The sequence below is a fragment of the Mustela putorius genome, unplaced genomic scaffold (genome assembly GCF_011764305.1).
Source record: "Mustela putorius furo isolate JIRA1106 unplaced genomic scaffold, ASM1176430v1.1 tig00000281_pilon_pilon_pilon, whole genome shotgun sequence".
NCBI classification, from domain to species: domain Eukaryota; kingdom Metazoa; phylum Chordata; class Mammalia; order Carnivora; family Mustelidae; genus Mustela; species Mustela putorius.
In genome coordinates, this window is record NW_025421343.1 from 182,436 (window position 1) to 203,235 (window position 20,800).

The following is a 20,800-nucleotide window of genomic DNA, read 5'->3' on the forward strand; positions in this document are numbered from 1 at the left end:
GCCCTCGGTAAGACGCGCGGGACTCGGCGCGCACGCGGAGCGTTGCATCTCTTTTCCTTCTTGATGGGTGCTTGCTTACAGGGACGGAGGCCGGCAGGTGGAATGCTGTTCCCCACCCCTAAACCAGCCACAGGGCCACATGGAGCATCCTAGCTCGCTCTCCAGGTCCAGCTCAGTGGCTGCTTCCAAAGACTCCCTGGAGCATCTCCTTGGCTCTCCTTTAGCCAGCAAGATGCCTGCCCTTCTCCCGTGGGGCTGAGGTGGATCTTACCCTTCTGTTAGGCTGTGCTTATAGACCCTGTCCTCTTGGACCAACCCCCAAGGAGGACTTACCTGCTGTGCTGCCCTTTGCTGTCTAAGCATAAGTATTTGACTAGTTTCCAGAACGAAGTACAAACAATTCTTCCAGAACTTTTCTTGAATATTCCTCTTTCTCTAGGACAGCGGTTCGGACTGGGGGGCAGCAGCAGATGGGGACACATTGGAAACGCAAATTAGCGGGCCCCGCCGTAAACTTACTGAATCAGTCTCTGAAGGTGTGGTCTAGTCATCCTTTGTTTTTTAAGATTTTATTTATTTCAGAGAGAGCGCGATTGAGCACGAGCAGCGTGAGGGGCAGAACAGACCCTAATAATCCGTTTTAATACTACCTGCAGGAAAAATGTGAGAACCACTGCTCTAGAAGGTAAGCACAGTACTGGTTTCTGGACTAGAAACAACACACCTTTGTTGGACAGATTGAAGACACACCCAATATAATCCTGGTAGTTTCTGTGGCCCAGAGAAGTGTCTAAAGGGGTTGGGTGCGGGCTGCAGGCCTGTGCAGAATGTGGGCTTGGACACTGAGCAGGCCATGGCTCTGGAGTACAGTTTACATTCTGGAGGCTCTTCCCTACAGAACCAAATGGCATAAAAAGAATTTTAATCTTTTATTTGTTTATTTTTTAACATTTTCTTTATTTGCGAGGGGGGAGGGTCAGAGGGAGAAGCAGACTCCCCTCTGAGCATGGAGCCTGATGTGGGCCTGGATCCCTGGGACTACAGGATCATGACCCCAGTGGAAGGCAGTTGCTCAATCAATGGAGCCACCCAGATGCCACAGAGTTTTAATCTCTTAACTCTTCTAATCTTTAGTTTTTCAACTCTCATTCCTGAAATCACACTTCTCAAATTATTTCTGAGAATAATATGTCCCAAATTATTTCTGACCTCAGGATCTTTGCATAAATTGCTCCCCTTATGGGGAATACCTTCTCCCCCTGCCAGCCTCTTTTTTTTTCCTCTTCCCCTCATTTTTCCTTGAATTGCTCCTATTAATTCCCCCATGTCTGAATATAAGGTAGGGATATTCTCCTTAAAGATCCTACCTTAGGGGGCCTTTTCTAACACCTCTTTTCATCCCCATCCAAATAGTCTCCGTTATTCTATCTCAACATACCCTCTCCTTTTCCTTCATTTTACATTGTCTCAAGTTAAAATTACAGATTTGGGTGTTAATTTTTCTAATGACCCTTTCCCCGCTGTATCCTAAGACTTACAAAGGGTATGTCTGTCTCTTTACTCTTGTACCCCAGCAGCACCTACTGTAATAACTAGCACATAGTAGGTTCTCAACAAGAAGTAGATGAGTGAATGTAGTCACCTCAACCCTTCTGTCAAATCCAGGACACTTGTTCACTCTGTGTGATGACCGTGTGGACAGCAGAAGGAGAGGGCCTGGCCTCACTCACCCCTTGGCTGGTGCTATGCCAAGGCAGGGTGTAGCATCTAATGGAGAGGACTATGGCCATTGGCACATAAAACGTGTGAAACAACCTTCACTTTTTTCCCCAAATATACTAGAAGGAGGGTGACTTTTTTTAGGAAAGAGTAAAACTACTACTTGAGATATCTGGATCTTTTTTTATGCCCTGTTCCTTCCTCTTTCTCTCTCTGTCTCTACACCATGCTTGTACACACACACACACATACAGACACACACACACACATTCATTCACCATGATAACTGATAGACAACTGATATTTTCCCCAGTACTATTTCAATAGGATGTTGGCTCTGTTTTAATTCTTGGCTAAGAAGATTACCAGACCATGTGACATGGACCAAAAAATCATTTTATTTACTCATTTACCATTTATTCAATAACTATTTTTTAAGCATGAAATCTTTCCCTTTGCAAGACACAGATGGAGCTAGAGAGTATAATGGTTAGTGAAATAAGTTAGAGAAAGACAAATACAATCTGATTTCACTCATGTGTGGAATTTAAGAAACATAACAAGCACAGATCAAAAATAAGAGAAATCAGAAAGTAGATGCTTAATTATAGAGAACTGATGGTTACTAGAGGGGAGGTAGGTGGGGGATAGGTGAAATAGGTGATGGGGATTCAGGAATCCACTTGTCACGATGAGCCCTGGGTGAGGTATGGAATTGTTGAATCACTGTATTGTGCACCCAAAACTAATACAACACTGTATGTTAACTAACTGGAATTAAAATAAAAATCACTTAAAAAATGATTTTAAGATAACTTTTAAAATTAGTTAATTAATTTTCAACATTCATGTGTAATTAACATACAGTGTTACATTGGTTTCAGGTGTACGATGTCAGGATTCAGCAATTCTGCACATTACTCAGCCCTCCCGAAGATGAGTGTACTCTTAATCCCCTTCACCTGTTTTATCCATCTCCTCATCTACCTCCCCTCTGGCGACCACTACTTTGTTCTCTATAATCAGGAGTCTGTTTTTCTGTTTGTCTCTTTTTGCCTTGTTCATTTGTTCTCTTTCAATAACTGTTGAGTGCTTTCTGGATAGCATGGTGCCAGGCACTCGCTTTGTTTTAGGCATTGAGGCAGACGATGCTGGTTACCTTCCAGTGTTCATTTTGTCATTCTTTACTAGTCAACACTGACCTTGCTTAGGTGGCAGTGTGTTCAGTCTAAGAAGAAGAAGAAGAAGAATTCTACTAGCCTCTCGTGCAACTACAGCTTGTCGTGTGGCACAGTTCCATCCAATAAGACAAATGTGGAAGATGGTCAGAACTGTCTGAGAAGGTTTTGCGTTCCTGCCCTCTGCACGGGTCCTTCTTCCTGCTTGTGTCAGGGCAGGAATGCTGGAGTCAAGGCCGCCATGCTTCAACTATGATTTCCCTAAGGCAAAGAGCCAACAACCACCAGCAGCCACCCTCTTCCAGACTGCTTAGGGCATGAGAAAAAAATCAGCCACAAGTTTTGCTGATGCCACAGGTTAACCAGGTTTCCCATTACTCAAGAATGATCAAAATCCCTGGTTTGAGGATATAAACATGAACAAAACAATTCGTAGTCTTAAGGAGCTCCTAAAGGAGAGACATTGGAAATCAACACAGGAAACCCCAGAGGACAACATGCTCCACAAGGGCCCACTGGTTGCAGGTGGGAGAAGTGAATGAGGACTTAGAGGTAAGAGGAGAGCCCAAGGAAGGCTTCACAGAAGAGGAAAGTCTTGTGTTGTGTGTTTAAAGAAAAAGAAGTGTTGGGATGTTCCAGCAGTGGCTGGCAGCACCGTGCAGAACCAGCCCACTAGCTCCAACTCCTGGTTCTGCTGCTCACTCGGGTGCCTCGTTGCATGTGAACTGCAGACAGGCACGCAAATTTATCTTTTTGATTTCGTTCCCAGTGCCTGGCATTTAGGAGAGGCTCAAAATACACTTGCTGAATTGAGACCTCTCTGAAGTCCCATAGAACCAGGCACCTTCTACCATATTTTATTTCATGGTTATGCTAATAATTTATAGCCATTTACCCCCTCTAGAAAGCATATGGCACAAGGGGGCATCCATTGGTATCTGAGGTAGCTCGAATGCCTAGAACCGTGCCTAGCACACAGTAGGTACTCAATAAATTCTTGTTGCATGAATGAGCACCAAGTTTTCTCATCTATAAAATGTAGATAACTATAGCTATCAAAAAGGATTGAGTGGATAAGAGAAAAATGCATTTCAAATGTCTTGCCCTGAACTTCTCACATGGGTAGCTGTAACGATGCTTTTGTCTTCTGTAAAACTTGGAGACCCATTCCTAACATAGCCACAAGCAGCAACACCTGAGGTCAGCAGCCTAGTCTGTTCTTAGAACTGAGACTGGTTTGAGCATTTCTCGGGGCCAGTGTGGCAGTTCCAGCAGGGAAGTGTTCGCCTGAAGTACTGGAAAGTCTGTCAGGAGAGAACTGGTCCCGGGAAAGAATTTCTCTAGGGGGGGGAAAGTCAGTATTCACAAACTTGATTCAAAAATCAGTGAGCCCTGATGCTCAGACGGTCTTTAGGCCCAATACCCATAGATTCTGCTTGAGGTTCAGGAAGGGTGACCCACAAAATAAGAGGGCTGTTTTGTTAAAATATCCCAGACTATGTGAGCCCTGGGTTCTGCTGCCTTATTAGCAAACTGCAGCAGTTGCTGTCTGGACAGGAGAAGTGGGAGGATGTGACACCATGGGTGCCTTGGCCTTCTGAGGCTGATCTGGCAGCAAGTGGCAGAGCAGTTGAAATAAATATGTGAATGATAGCGGAACAGAACCTTGTTCCAAGCACATGTGATGCCAGGAATAGCTAGGAAGAGATGAAGTCACTGGAGTCTCTACAGAGAAGGTGGGGACAAAGAAACATTGTATTGTGACCCTGTATTTCCCAAGAGATTGGTTATAGTCTCAAGAAATGTTAAACAGGTGACAATAGAGATCATGCCTTCTAGTTACCTAATTACATACAGTTCTCTCCACACTCTGGTTTGTTGCTTAAGAGAAAAAAAAAATCTGTTCTTTCTCTTAAAAATTCTAGAATAAACAGTTTTTTTAAAAGAGTTATTTATTTATTTATTTGTTTGTTTGTTTATTTATTTGACAGAGATCACAAGTAGGCAGAGAGAATGGAAGGGAAGCAAGCTCCCTGCTGAGCAGTGAGCCCAATGCGGGGCTCGACCCCGGGACCCCAGGACCATAACCTGAGCCGAAGGCAGAGGCCTTAGCCCACTGAGCCACCCAGGCGCCCCTAGAATAAACATTTTAAACACAAAAGTCCCTGGGTGCCTGGGTGGCCCAGTCGGTTAGACATCCAACTTTTGGTTTTGGCTCAGGTCGTGATCTCAGGATCATGAGATGAAGCCCGGTGTAGGGCTCCTTGCTGAATGTGGAATCTGCTTAAAACTCTGGCTCCTTTTCTCTCTGCCCCTCCCCGCTGTGCTCCCTCTCTCACTCGCTCTTTTAAGTAAATAAATAAATCTTATAAAAATAAAAACAAACGGTCCTACTTTATTATTTCCCCAAATCACCCTGGAAGCCTTGGAACTCCTCTGCTATTTTATGCTCAAAGGCTTATGCCAATAACCACCAAAACCTTGGCTTCCTTACTGCACAGGTCTGCTTTGGCCTCCAAAGCTAGGAAAGAGTCCTTAGATTTGTGCTCATTTGGGTTTGTTGTTGTGTATACAGAGCCATAGGAACATTGCCTCTGTCCACGCAGGTTGTGCTCCCCATGACCCTAATCCCTGCCATAACCCAGGCTGTGGTGTGGATCATGAGCCCTGAGGTTGTACCGCATCAGAGTCCTGGGTCACAGCGTATGGTCTGCAACTTCTGTGGTTTTCATGTTTTGGATAAAACTTCAAAGTCAAAGACATTGGGTGATAAGGGCTCCAACACTTTAAAGTGATTTAAGACAAGCCTGTAAGCTTCCTAAAAGATGCAGGAAAATGGTGACCACCTCTTAAGCCCCTCCTGGCTATATAAGATGGGCCAACTGAAAATCCTGTGTGAAGGCCCCAGGGTGCCTGCTACAAGAGGATTGTGCTGTCGCATTCACTGGGTCCACGCTTCCTCAGCTATAGGAACTCTGGGTCTGCCTCCCCAGGTACCAGGGTAAAATATGGGAAGGGAGACCTTGGAGTATCCCCAGGAGTTTGGGGGTGAAGTGTAAAGATAAGAGGCTAACCAAAGCAGCCCACAATGGCAAAGCAGAGAGGGAAGGAATAGGGGACCAGCTTGCACTCATGGCCTTTGGAGCAACAAGGATGCAAGACTTTGCCATGCAACAAGGAGATGCTGCAGAAGCGAGCCAGGCTGAACTGTGCTGGAGGGCTCCTGCTCACCAGGGTCCTCAGAAGGGCAAGGGGCTCTAGCTTGCCAAGTGGGGTATACCACCAGCTGCAGAAGGGGAGAGGGGCTGGTTCCACAGGGAACCCCCGCCAAGGAAAAGGACTGCTATATGCACCCTGATCCCGATGCCCCTATCCTGCCCCAAACTGCACGAGGCAGGTATAGAAGGAAGCTGTTCCTGGAGCCCAACCTAGGAAAAGGAGGGAAGCTCTGAGGCAGATGTGAAGTGGAAGCTGTGAAAACTTGGTTAGATTTTTTTTAATACTTGAGAGTACTTGGGAAAGGAACTAGAAAGCCGTGGGATCTGCAGGAATTTCATTAAGGATCACCTATAAGCCCTTTCCTGAACTCTTACCTATCTTACTGAACTCAGTCTATTTAAAATACTGGTTGCAAATATTTAACAATTCCCTTTATTGGCTAGTCCAAACTTAACGCCTTGCATCTTCATTCGTAGTAGATTTTACTTTGCAGAGAAAAAGAGGACTTGACGGTGGTAGGGGCAGCAGTGGGCTTTCTAACTGGTCAGAACCCTGCCTGGACTCACACATTCACCTCTTCCTGCTGAAGGCATCCACCACATATTGCTGAGGAGCTTCGCTTTGTTTTCTTTTTCTTTTTTTTTGAACTGCCCTTATCTACCTGAAAGCAGAGCTTCCTAAAGAATCCATTAGTTATAAATCGGTCCCATCTCCAGGAATTTAGCAACCACAAAAGATAGACTCCTATCACTGGAGAGGAGAGTTTGGCTCAGGAATAAGCAATCACCTAAACAAACATTTTCACAAAATTGCCATTTATCTTTTCCTAAAAGTCATTTGTTTTCTTAGGGCGCCCTTCTCCCCACCGCCTTCTCTTGTTATATAAACCCAAATTCTGCCTCCTTGAGTCATGTTTTTCTGTGAATTCCTGTGTATGTGAATAAAAATCTTTTTTGCTAATCTGTCTTTTTGGCAGTTTAATTTGCCAGCCCCCATGAAAAGCACTGGAGAGGATAGAGGAAAAGTTTTTCCTCCTTGACACTGCATTAATCTTACTGCCTTTCTCCCATAACAGGAGAAGAGGCATTTTCCTTACTCAAAGCCAATAACTTCACCTGTGTTCAGGATCCACCCCACTCCTTACTCCCCCTGCCAATTCCTTAGGGACTTTGCCCAACTTACTATTTTTTAAGTAAACGTTTTATCCTAAAGTACTATTGGGTTTATAGAAAAGTTGAAAAGACAGTGCAGGCTGTTTCTATGTATCCCTTAACCGTGTCCCCTGCTACTGATGGCATCTTACATCACCATTAGACCTTTGCCAAAACTAAGGAACCAGCACTACTATTTACTACAGCTAAGGAACCAACATCAACCAAACTCTACAGTTTATTTGGATTTCCCTACTTTTTCTCTAATGCTCTTTTTCTTTTTTTTTTTTTAGATTTTTTTTTTTTTTTTTTTTTGACAGCACAAACAGGGGGAGTGGCAAGCGTAAGGAGAGGGAGAAACAGGCTCCCTGCAGAGCAGGGGAAGTCAGCCCAATATGGGACTCGGTCCCAGGACTCCGGGATCATGACCTGAGCCCAAGGCAGTGGCTTAACCAACTGAGCCACCCAGACACCCTCTAATGCTCTTTTCTGCACCAGGATCCTATCCGGATATATTAAACTTATTTGTCATACCTCCTAGCATCTTCCGGCCTGTACCAGTTTCTCAGACTTTCCTTGTTTTTGATGACTTTGACAGTGTTGAAGAGTGCTAGTCCAGTATTTTGTAGACTGTCCCTCAATTGGGATTTGTATGATGTTATTTTCTTGGTTAGTCTGGGATTAATGGGTTTTGGAGAGGAAGACCACAGAGGTGAAGTACCCTTCTCATCACATCGTATTAAGGGTACACATTATCGACCCATTACTGTTGATGTTAACTTGACCATCTGACTGACGTGGTGGTTGTTAGGTTTTTCCACCGTAAAGTTACTCTATCCATCTTCCCACTCCAGACACTATTTTTCGGAAGCACAGCCAACATTCGAAGTATGTGGAATGAAGCTCTACTTTGGAGGCATAAGGGTCTACATCAATTAGTTGAAATTCTTCTATGTGAGAGATAGGTCTTGTCTTCCCTGTTTATTTTTTCAATCACTTATATCCGTATGGGTGGTGGATATTTACTTTATATTTTGTAATAATCTAGTATTATGTTATTTATTTTGTTGATCCCATTGTTCCAGCTTTGACTGCTGGCAGTTCTTTCAGGCTGGTGCCTGTGTCCTTGTGGTAGTTGCTTTTGTATTTTTGTTGTTGTTGTTTAGCACTTCTTTGCTTTCTAGCCGTACAAGATACCCCTAGTTCACTTTGTGTATTTCCTGCCCTCAGCCCTTTCTCCATGGAGCCTCGGTTCCTTTCATTCAGAAACCAAGATCTGGGTGCTGGGCGTGCTTGTTATCCATTTACTTCTCTCTCTCTTTCTTATTCTTTCAACTTCATCTACTCCCTCTCTACAGGTTGTTTCTCCTTAGCTGCCAAGGTAGGACCGTATTCAAGTGCTCCCTCATTCATCCTTCCCCATCCATGTCCCCCACTAGCAAGCTCCCTAGTTCTCTTTTCATTTCCATTTAAGCTCCTGGCATGGTCACGTTTTATATGAATTTGAAAATGTAACACAAGAGATTAATAAAGTGTCAACTCTTGCACAAAATATGAAATACATGCAAATATGAAAAATGGCCAGGTACAGCACAACTTCAGAGCTGGCAGTCTGAGGAAACTGGGCCATCACCACAAGAGTGGGCCAAACAGACATCGCCGACACTGACGGAGCACCCAAAGTGGGCAGCTCTCCCAAGTCCAACTCCTGACAGTCTACGATGTGGGCATTTGCTGTCCTCCCTGTTTTACAGGTGAAGAAACAGATGCAGAAGTTCAGTGATTTATTCAAGTTGACACAGGTAGAAGTGACAGACAAGAGACATAAGCCTCAGCAGTTGGAACCCATCTTCTTCACCTCCATTCCTCCACACAAGGCACCCATTCCCCTTTGTCAGTAAGAACACCACTGTTGTTAACTTGTGTCAGAAATTTGGAGAGTGACTTTCGTGACTGGTTTCCTATTGCTGCTATGACGAATTCTCACAAACATGGTGGCTTAACACAGCAAACTTACTCTCTTACGGTCGGGAGGTCTGATATAGTCTGGTACAGGTGCAGAAGTCTGGAGTTCATTTTCACTGGACTAAAGTTAGGTTGTCAGCAGGACTCATTCCTTCTAGAGGCTCTGAGGGGGGAATCTGTTTCCTTGTCTTTTTCACCTTCTAGTGGCTCCCTGTATTCTTCGGTTTCCTCCATCTTCAAAGTGACACCCTAGCCTTTGTGTCTGTCACCACATTGCTGCCTTCTCTGACTCCTCCTGCATCTCTCCAACAGGAAGCTGTGATAATGTTGGGCCCACTGGGAAAATCCTGAATAGTCTTCCCATTTCAAGATCCTTAATTTTATCACACGTGCTAAATCCCTTTTGCTAGATAAGGTGTCCTTCACAGGTTCTGGGCATTTTATCATGGATAATGTCAGAGGCACTACTCAGCCCATCACAGTGACTACTGGTTTTTTGTTTTGTTTTGTTTTGTTTTGAATTCACTCAGAGAATAATGTAATTCTCTTTCCTAGCCTACAAATGTCATCTAAACATTTGTTCAATGATGTTACTAGTATGAGAACTGGAGGAAAACAACACATTCAAAACAATAACATTGGAATGCAAGTTTCATGTAATAAGGTATGGAAAAGGCTGTTAGATTAAGAAAGATAACTCTTTTAAGAAAACCAACATAGTGTTGGGGAAAACAAAAACAGGGGGCCTTGCTGGTGTTCTGGGAAGGAACATGCATCTGTGGTATGCCCTTAAGTTGTGGATTATTTAAGGTCCTTATATAAATTGGACCACCTTGTTCTTCAAAATATAGCCTGCCTTCTTTACACCCCACTCATTCCTCAAATCACTGCAGTCTGCCCCACGACTTTACAGAAATTTCTCTTGCTGAGGTCACCAATGGCCTCCAACTGACAAATCCTTTTTATTTTTTTATTTTTTTTATTTTATTTTTTTTTTAAAGATTTTATTTATTTATTTGACAGAGAGAAATCACAAGTAGGCAGAGAGGCAGGCAGAGAGAGAGAGGAGGAAGCAGGCTCCCTGCTGAGCAGAGAGCCCGATGCGGGACTTGATCCCAGGACCCTGAGATCATGACCTGAGCCGAAGGCAGAGGCTTAACCACTGAGCCACCCAGGCGCCCCCAACTGACAAATCCAAATAATGTTTTTCTCTCTTTTGATTTCCCTTTGGCATTTAAAACTATTGACCAGACGTGCCTGGGTGGCTCAGTGGTGAAGCGTCTGCGTGCAGCTCAGGTCATGATCTCAGGGTCCTGGGATCGAGCCCCGCATCAGGCTCCCTGCTCAGCGGGAAGCCTGCTTCTCCCTCTCCTGGTCCCCCTGCTTGTGTTCCCTCTCCTGCTGTGTCTCTCTGTCAAATAAATAAATAAAATCTTTAAAAATAAAAGAAAAAGAAACTACTGACCACTGCTCATTCTTGGAAAATTTTCCTCTCTTAGCTTTGGTATCACACTTCTGTTTTTCTGTCTATCTTTGTGGTTCAGTTTCCTCCATGGCTTTTTACCTCCTACCTATACTTTAAATGTTGTCATTCCCTAAAGATTTTGTAAGTGCTCTTCTTAGGTCTACATTCTCTTTCTCTGATCTCATTTTGTCCAGGGCTCACTGATGACTTCTCTCTACCAGCAGTCAAGACTTCTCTTCTGATTCATGCTGCTAATGGCCATCTGGACAACTTCACTTCAACTGCCTACGCGTGGGCACAAGAAAGACATTTTGAACTACTGTGGCTGTTTCACTCAATGTTTTTGATCACATATTTTAGCTGGGCTAATATTGATGACATTTCGTCAAGAAACTCCATTCAGCAACTCCATTAAGCCAATTTAATTTTTGATCAATTTCCTCTGCAATATATTTCCATTTTGTTGTAATTATTTTCATTGGGATCCAGTTTCTTCTATATGTTTTATAATGGAGACTTAGTCAATTTTTGGTTCATTTCAAATTTTACCAATGTATCTTCTGCAACTAAGTTCTCTTGTGGCTACTATACCTATAAAATTCAAATTTCCTCGTCAAAAATTTCGATTTAAACTTTGTCAAAATTTCGTTCTTCCACCAATTTTTAATGATGTGTGGTTTTAACGGATTTGAATTTAACTTGGACAGAGTATTTCTACCATTAATATTCATTATAAACTGAATAAAGATCAACAGTTTATATTTAATATTTTGTTCCTCTGTGAGAAAACTGTCATCAATTTCCCTCTGATAAGAGTAAAAACAGAGTCTGTCCTTGAGGTCAAAGGTCCTGGTCAAAAACAGGATGTTCCTGGGGAGATCTGGTAGAAATAATAATTTCTCCATATGTGACTTGGTGAATTCCCTATCTAGTGATGATCTTGGTCCCAAAACCTTGGTGCTAGAGAAGTGGGCCACTTTCTATAGAAAATATTTGCACTCTTTTTGGGCCTCTGGGCAAAGCTTACATAAAAGCAGGTTAAATTACTTGTCTTCTTCCATATAGATTGAGATGCTAACTGAAGCCCTCTTGATCTTACTACCCCAATATAAGAAGAGGTTAACTCAAGGAAAAATTCTTAAGATGGAAGGAAAAAGATCTTTGTCTCCAAATCCAAAGGAAAGTTCTAAATCATCTGCTCATGGCTTTTCTCTGGGTCTTACTCTGGCTCTTCTCACTTGCTTGCAAATTGGGGAGTGATTTCTTAGGTCTCTTACTAACCAGTCTTGGGGTTGGCAAAATGAGCCACAGAAGGGTAAATGCAAACGACAGCACCCTGTGGGAGCTGGAGCTGCTGAGTTTGGCTCTCCCTATAAGAAAGACAGAGCTAAGTCACTGAAGGTGAATCTGTCTGCATTTGCAGAAGGCTCGCATTCCTGCGTCTACCTCAGTGGGAGTGATGCTTCCCCCAGAGCAGTCCAAGTCACAGACAAGGAAGACTGTATTCTTGGTTAACGATAGCTTGAAACAGAAAAAGCACAGGAACTTCACATTGTAGAATGAGGTGGGGCATATATTTAAAGATAGATGAATCAGATCTTAGATAAATCTTTAGTAAAAGGAGGCAACTTTGGCTTTCCTCATGTATATTATACCAGAACTCTCTGGATCCCTGGGTCTTCTGTGAACACCATTACCAGCTTGAACTTGGACCTGAACTCAGCCCTCTACCAATTCTCCCTGAATGATGGAGGTCAAAACTCATTAAAGCCCAAATATTACTGTTATTTTCTCAAATTTGGAGAGGAAATAGGCAGGCAGGTTCTCTCCCACACTATGGATTTTAAGATTCATAGGTATAATTCATTTCTCCCCAAGACTTTTGGCATGTGTACTTTGTGTACTTTTAAATTTTAATTCCAATATAATTAATGTACAATGTTATTAGTTTCAAGTGTTTAATACAGGGATTCAGTAATTCTATCCATTACTCAGTGCTCATCAAGTTAAGTGTACTCTTAATCTCCTTCACCTAGTTCATCCATCCCACCACATACCTTCCCTCTGGTAATCACCAGTTAATTCTCTATAGTTAAGAGTCTGGGTTTGTTTGTTTATCATTTCCAAGACTTCTCTCTTTAATTTGTTATGTTAATGCTGGTCTCTCTTAAGGAATTTTTTGTTTGTTTGTTTTTAAAGACTGAATTCTGGGGGTGCCTGGGTGGCTCAGTTAAGTATCTGACTTTGGCTCAGGTCATGATCTCAGGGTTCTGGGATCAAGCCCCATGTAGGGCTCGCGACCCAGCAGGGAGCCTGCTTCTCCCTCTCCCTCTGCCTGACATTCTGCCTGCTTATGCTTGCTCTCTTTCACTCTGTCAAATTAATTAAGTAAATAAATAAAATCTTAAAAAAAAAAAGACTAAATACTGAAGCAGATCATATTCAGATTAACATATTTTAGGAGCTCACAGTGAAGTTTACAATAGCAGGAAGCTCTTTGGTTTCCTTGCCTCAGTCTGTATGGCCCTGCTATCTTTTATTATTCCATTTATGTCTCCATGTAACATCTAGAAGGAAAAGTAGGTTTCAGGAAGTAACAATGTTGGCATTGGAAACCAACCAACCAGCCAGCCAGCCAACCAACCAACCGTTCTTTGAAACTTAAAAGCACAAAACTAGGCTTGGTACTATAAAAGGCACTCATGGAACCCTTCAATCATAGGAAGATCTGACTTAAGAAATAATACAAAATATAAATCATTTACTTTTATTAGGTCCATTTTAATAAAGTGTATAAGAGTTTACAACTCAAAACAATTATTCATAAAAACTATCTGATACATAAGATAGATCACACGAAGAGTGCAATAACATAAATCCAATAGTCTGCAAATAAGAGGTATCGCAAAAACTGTTAAGATTGACTTTATAAATGTCTTTTTCCCTTCCTTTCCCATGTTCACAGCCCTTAAGATTGTGTGCACGTACTGTTTCCTGGGGTCTGATGACCGCAGTATTCCTTATAGCTGGGTTGACTCCCTCATTCAGTCAACTCAAAATGTCTTGTCAGCAGAGTTCACCTCTTTTCCATGGAAGGAGCATTGTCCTTGGCCATCATTTGGTTTCTGTGCCCTAACAAATGACAGCATTTTCTCTTTCAAAGGAACATCTTGCAGGCCTTGTGCTGTTCTGGTCACTACTGCCAGTCCAACACCACACATGAGCCAGGGATTCAGGTCAAACCCTACTGAGTTACATCCTTGTGGATGAGAAGAGCATGCTTAATGCGGAAACAGGCTAAGGCAATGGCTGACTTTGCCCACCTTTATCTAGAACTCCAGTTCTCTGAGTTGTTGGCAAATGGGGCTGAATTCACTCAAGCCAAATGCCTACTGTTACCACTTGGTATTCTTTGGATGCCTTCATAAGGAGGTTTTAACACCATGGCAGAAAGCATGAGGACATGAACACACACACACACACACACACACACACACACACTCCCTCTCCATTCACAATCCTCAAACAGGAGTCTTTGATAGACCCAGAGAATACAACTGTTTTGCCATTTCAGAGTGAAAAAGCTACAACGTCTTGGCTCACTCCCAAAGTCTCACTTTATAACTGACATTGCTAAAAACCATTTCTGCAAAAAAACCACAAAAGCCATTTCTGCAATTCCTTGCCAAAAGGAATCAAACAGATCCCTTTAACACGTATATACAATTCTCGCATAATGCAATGGAGAGAACTTTGACTTGATTTCAAGAACATTACTATAAACTCTTGAACATTGTCACCCATATTGAGACTGCTGGGAAGCAGCTCGGACTAAATTTCTTACATAATTACAAGTTCTGGGAATACTAAACTAAGCCGCCGGTGTGCTGGTTAACAGTTAGGTATTTTTACAAGTTATTCCAGAGTCCTTTCATACCTAAACGTACCCCTGCATTCTGGGGCACATTGGGCCTGGGTTAGATCATGATGGAGAGATGCCTTTGGGTTGTGTCTCCAGGGTAAGGCTGGACTTCTGCCAACTTTTCTTCATCTGTTCTTCTGGTCCATAAGAAATGGGGACGGTGAGCCATTTCAGTCGTATTTGGAATTATTCCAGTGTGGTGAGATTACCATAGGTTAAGCTGAAACTTGGGCAGAAACTGTTTACAATAACAAGGCACATAAAAATTGACACGATCGTCCAGTTGTACCTCTCATCATTCATTTATGGGTAGGGTTGTAGTAGGGGAATGTTAAATGAGGAAATGAAGTGGGAGCAGGAACAAGGAAGGTGAGCCAGAAAGACCTGCAGGAGTAGAGGAGCAGCAGAAAAGAGCTGTGTCTGGCAGTGTTTTAGTGATGGGATGTTGGAGACCACATGAGAGGCCTGTTTCCCAATAAAGGTCAAAGTACAAATGAGGCAGGGAGGACCAGGAAGTGGGAGAACAAGGCGGCACCTGGGGAATCAAGACACTGCCAGTGTGGGTTCTCACATCTAAACTGAGGCAGCTAGTTGTTTTCAGCAACCTGCAAGACTTGTTCTGTAGCAGAAGAACACAGGAACAATTCCCAACCAGATAACACTTTTTTTTTTTTTTTTTTTTTAAATTTTCAAGCATCTTGAAACCTTTAAGTGAACTTCACAAGTCTGCAAGGGCTCTGATGGTTTAAAAAAACAAAACAAAAAACAAGTAGCTGTTGACTAAAGCACTGAAAAATGAAGAATTTAAAGTACATGATTCCATTTAAAATCCTCATGTTTACTCCATCAGGCAGGATTGGATTAGAACCCAGGGGTGACTCTGGGCATTTAAAGTGCTTCTACCTCTTTAGAAGCTGCAGTCTTTCCAGCAGCAATCCTATGTACCTTTTATCAAAATGATCCGAGTTTCAAATTTCTCAGATAAGACTGCATCTATGCGGCCAGCAGCTATTCCAGAGTTGATTGGTATGTGTTCTCCAATTTCGATTCCAAAGACAAAGCAGATAATAACATTTTTCCTTATTAAAAGCACCCAATTTGACTCCATTTTAAGTTGTATCCTTCCTGCTAGAGAATGAGTTGGATCTCACCCTTCTGCAGTTTCCTATAAAATCCTATTTGATAAAATGCAAACATATTATATGACATATGTTCTGATGATTTTTCTTTATCAGTGTGATTGAATTTGTATTGTCAGGTCACTCTGGAGATTACATTTAAGGAAAACTGAAATCTGCTCTTTATGAGTCGCTGAAATGTCCACCCGATAGTTTGAAGTACTGATGGACCTGTACTCTAAAACTTACTAAATAAATAGTGGGCCAAAAAGATGCTGGTATTTTTCTCGAAAATTTCAAGAAATGTTGGTTGCCAAATTAAACTCAGACCTAACACAGGCACGTGGACATGTACACACATCTACGCATACCAAATTTTCAACTCAATAATTATGGAGCCCAAAATGACATTGAATTTATGACCTAGATTCACTGAGGTCCTGCCCAGCATCTGCTTCTGCATCAAGTTTTTGTTCATTCCATCTCCCAATCTAACAAGGACTGGGAGCCTAACAGGCCATATGTGAGCTCAAGGTGAGTATTTTCCACTACACATAATATAACTTCATTAATTCAATAGTGCCTGTTAGTCATTTAACTCAGATTCTTTAAAAGAGTTCATCAGTGCATGTTGTGGGTTCAACACTTTGTATCTAAAATAGATTCTGGCTCATTGCCCTCCACTGAAATGAAAAGTCACAAGTTCTTGCATTTCCTATCAGATGTGTAAAGCAAGTAACATATAAAAGTAAAAGGTGTAGTAGCATTTTGCTGACTATATATCTTCTTTTTCTCTGTAATGTTAACCTGTTGCAGTATTACTTGTTGGAAACATGCATTTGCTACTAATTCAAAGCACCCTGAGCGCTCCTAATTCCCTTAACACTAAATTTTCTAGAATTCCAGATTCAGAATGGCCTCTGGCAGGAATATTTTATCTTTAAATGATGCATTTACCCTATATGATCCAAAGATCAGTGCAGAATTTACTAGTTATTGGCTGACAATTAATGTAATATAGTCAAAAGTTTTCATGCATCAGTCAGTAAGAACACAAGCAATTTGCATGGATTTACGTTTACTTCTATTCAAAGAATGTACTTAGAGTATCTACCCATCATACCTCTCCAGTGAGAATAAAAAAGGGTTACAAGCCCATGCCTGACAAATGATTCAGTGATGTGATAAAATCACCATGATTTTACTGATTTTACCTCAAGAGCTAAGATGGCTGCTTGATCAGTTAGAAGTGATTAAATAACCAAAGGAAAGACATTTTGCAAGGCTGTTACAGAGGTGATCCTGAATATTTGATAGAGGGAATGAGAATGACCTTCCACTTGAAGAGTTCCTGACTCGGGGTGAGAACTCTCCCTGAATATTCTTATCCTCTTAGCTCCTGCATTGGAAGGCTTTACTTGATAATGGCCAAGGGAAGAGGCTGGGATGCAAAGTTCCATATGCATTAGCCCGAACTATTTATTCAACTGGAGAGAGGATTTTGCATCCATCATTACACAAAAGAAATCAGAAATCATCAAGGGGAGAAAAGCAGAGTCTTAGAAGGGACATTTAACATTCATCAAAGTGAAAGACTGGAGTGGTTGAAACCTCAGGTGTAAAGCCATCGCCAGTAGTCCTGATCCAGTGCCAAGTACTTTTCTTTTCACCTGGATGTTTGAAATAGGTGGAGACCAAACTAGAAAATGTCTTGAGAAGTTGCTGTTCATATTCTACCCCCAAGATTCCTGAATTTCAAATCTAAAGTATACGACACCTATTCAACTGCAATAGAGTTTGGCATTCTGGCTTGATTCTTGGATGAATTTCCAACTCTTAAATCATTCATCTGTTTTGGTAAGCAATTCTCACAACTTCTCCAGCTAATGGAGACATCACTGACATCGATTACAAGTCAATGGAAGATTTTAGGTTGAAACACGGTGGAGCAGCTCTTTCCAGTAAGTTGAACTTCCTCAGCACAGATCTTCCCATTGAGACAAAAGTTTCACCTTAAGGCACTAATAATAACGGGTATGGAAAGAGCCGGGAATGAGTCAGATCTTTCCAGAAATAGATGATATTTCAAAAACACAAGTCAGTGGCCTACTTTAACATCTACAGAGAACAGGAAATTGAAAGATTTTCAGGGACAATTGATTAAGCTCTTTTCTCTCGAACTGATTTACATGTCTCAGATTTATTTTTCCTCAAGAGGCAGTGGAGAAAGGTAGCAAGGAATCAGAAAATACAAACAAGTATGCAACTCTAATTTGTAGTCTCATGATTAATTCTAGGAGGACAGCCTAGAGTGCTCAGAGCTAAGGTTTTTAAGTACTTTAAAATATTACTAAGACCACATACCCAATAGTTCAAATTGGGACTAGATGCTCTTTTCTATTGTTCTGAGAGGAAAAAAAAATCGTAATTCTTTAAAACCATGTACATGGAATTTGTTAAGAGCAAATAGCAAATTCTGGAGGAAAACATCAGCAGGATTCTCTGACACCTTCCAATGGATTTGATTTTGCCACAAGACCGAACTAAATAAAAACAGGGCTCAAATCAGTTAGGTCAGGAGACAAATGCCAGTAAATGAGTGGTTGTGGAGGTAGGCATAGTGAGACAGGATTTACCTACAGGAAAAACGCTCCCTGTGCGCGCGCCAAAACACACACGCACACATGCATACCTGTGCACTCAAGAGTGATTTTAAAAGCATGGGTGTGGGAAGGCTCAATACTGTTCAACATGAGCACAGATATCTCATCTGTTCGAGTTTCTCCATAGGAAATGATCTGATGCAGGTCACACACCCACAAACACTCGTGTGTGAGAGGCTAGCCCGGCTCGCAAAGACTCAGAAATGGATCCAGAGAATCCTTTGTAGAGCTGCTGGTTTTACAGGAATGATTAGTATCTGCAGGATTACACTTCCTCTTCATTTGCAGGATTTTCATCTTGGATTTCTTTCCATAAATATCCCTTTACAAGAGCATTAAGTCGAGTCCTGAAGGAACTAATCTTGAGTCCTCAACGGACAAGACTCAGAGCAGGAAGTGCAGGAAAAAAAAAATCGCAGTAACATGACCCCTCTGGGGTTGGGATGAAGTTATTTCTGGATTTAAACAGTCTTGGGGCCAAAAGAGACAGCAGAGATGTGGGTGGAGGTGGAGATGGAAATGCCTGGAAGTCCAGAAATCAATACAAACAAAAGAAGTGAGCATAACTTAAAGGGGTTTCAACTGAGTATCACTGCCACGGAGTTCGTTGCCCGCAGGAATCCTGCTCGGACGCGGGGAACGGAGAGATAATAACTGGTGCACTTCTTCTGAGACAGGCTCAGCTGGGAGTGATGTGATGAGTACTGAGGGTGTGGTAGAGACAGAGGCTTGAAGGCTCAGGTAGCTCTCCTAAGGTTTCTGCTTGCCTGATTTGGAAGGAAAGGGTGCTAAAGCAAATGGATCCACCGCTGGCAACTCCGTAGTCCTGGAGGAAAGGGATGTGATGGAAACAGAGCCAGCTAAGGACCGTTTGTTGGTCTGGGAAACAATTTTGTAGGCAGCAATGGGCTGGGCTTCTGGACTTGGCTCATCTTCTGGGCTATAGTGACGGGAATATTTGGATAAAGACTGGGGGCGGAATGGTTTGCCAGCCACTGGGCCTGAGATAGCTTCTTTCTGGGGCTGAGGTCCTTTGTTTCTGTCATTAGGATGGCCCCCAGATTCCAGGCAGGATCCCCTGGGAGAGATGCTGTCAAGATGGTCTGCCGCTTGCACAGAATGGGAGGGAAGGTTAGATTGCTGGACAAAAGCAGCCGCGGGATACTGAGCTCGGACAGGGGCACACCCTGCTCTCTCAAGGCCTGGGAGCAGAGGGACATCATCAGTCTGACTGAGGAGACTGGCCTGCACAGGCAACTCCTGGGGGGCACTCTGGGCAACTGTTAACTCCTCCACGTTCTTCTTCGTGGTAAAAGGAGCTCTCAAGAATACGTCCGCTTCCTCTGGCTGGGAAGGAGCCATGCTGCCCTTGGAGACAAACGGGGCTTTGGAGAAAATATCCAGGTCATCAGCTGGAACCCTTGAGCTCCTGAAAGGGGCTGTAGCAAAAACATCTGGCTCCCCGAGACCGTCTGTGGCTGGCTGTGGGAGGGCTTGGAACTGGTTCTTTCGGCCACCCTGGCCTGCCTTTGCTTGCTCAGTAGAGACTTCATGCTGAGCGAATGGAAGAGCTCCCCCCAGCTTCCCCTGGGGAGGCTTGCAGCTCTCGTCCTCTTCTTCGGACTCCATGAGGAGAGGTCGAGACCCACTGCAGTCCAGCATGTCCCCCTCGAGATCAGTCCCTTCCTCTTCACTGCTGTGGAATGAACTGTTGCTTGAAGGGCCATCTCGGGCCAAGTAGTCCGATTCTAAATTGTTCTGTGTTTTCGTGCCAGGTACTCTGGAGGGATCTGGATACAGGGGAAGGCCTTTAATGCCTGCTGAGTCTTTAAAGTGCTCTACAGTTATTACAGGACAGGGATTGGGCTCTCTCTGGAGACCTAGAAAAGCACAGAACGCAGAATTAATGCACAGATCAGATCAGCTCTCCTTGGAACACTTAAAATGGTCAACCCATGGCAGAAACATCGTGGGACCAAATAAACAAAGGTTGAAATGGAAAAGGAGAAACAGAAAAATAAAAGTCAGGCAAGGAAACGGCACACAAACTGGAACACAAGCAGTCACTGTCTCACATTTTGAACATGATAGGCACAATGTACAGGAAAGGAGATGAAGATGTTAGGCACACAGACATTCAGCATAACTACACGAGGCTCCTACTCGCGGGGCCAGGCACAGCCACCTGCTCTACCTGGCGCTGGCTCAGGATGGAATGAAAACAAACCCGGTTGCTCAGTTCCACATATACCATGGAAGCTCTGGATTATGCAGAAATACTGTCTGGGGACAAATGCAACTGAGTATCTGACAAGTGGTTGTCTGCTCCACACTGCCTGTTTCTGAGAACAGATTCTCAATCCCAAACCACACCCCCATCCCTAACCCCAAGAGCAGCAG

The 20,800-nt window shown here is 43.0% G+C and overlaps 1 protein-coding gene and 1 long non-coding RNA gene across 21 annotated transcripts in view; one reads left to right on the plus strand and one right to left on the minus strand.

The window, feature by feature from the left end:
* Window positions 1–13: 13 nt before the first annotated feature.
* LOC123391741 lies at window positions 14–11,409 on the plus strand. Of its 2 annotated transcripts, XR_006606431.1 has the most exons (4): window positions 14–260; window positions 583–685; window positions 9,788–9,896; window positions 10,892–11,409. It is a non-coding gene; the product is annotated as an uncharacterized LOC123391741 (long non-coding RNA). The 2 variants fall into 2 exon arrangements; XR_006606430.1 differs by having other exon boundaries at window positions 14–685.
* A 2,048-nt stretch (window positions 11,410–13,457) lies between these two features.
* Window positions 13,458–20,800, minus strand: part of AAK1 (AP2 associated kinase 1) — a 173,622-nt gene continuing 166,279 nt past the window's right edge. For all 19 annotated transcript variants that reach the window (XM_045078958.1, XM_045078965.1, XM_045078961.1 and 16 more), the window contains one exon: window positions 13,458–20,280. In XM_045078958.1, coding sequence (XP_044934893.1) covers window positions 19,151–20,280 — 1,130 coding nt within the window. In that variant the 3' untranslated portion in view covers window positions 13,458–19,150. The remainder of the gene's footprint in view (window positions 20,281–20,800) is intronic.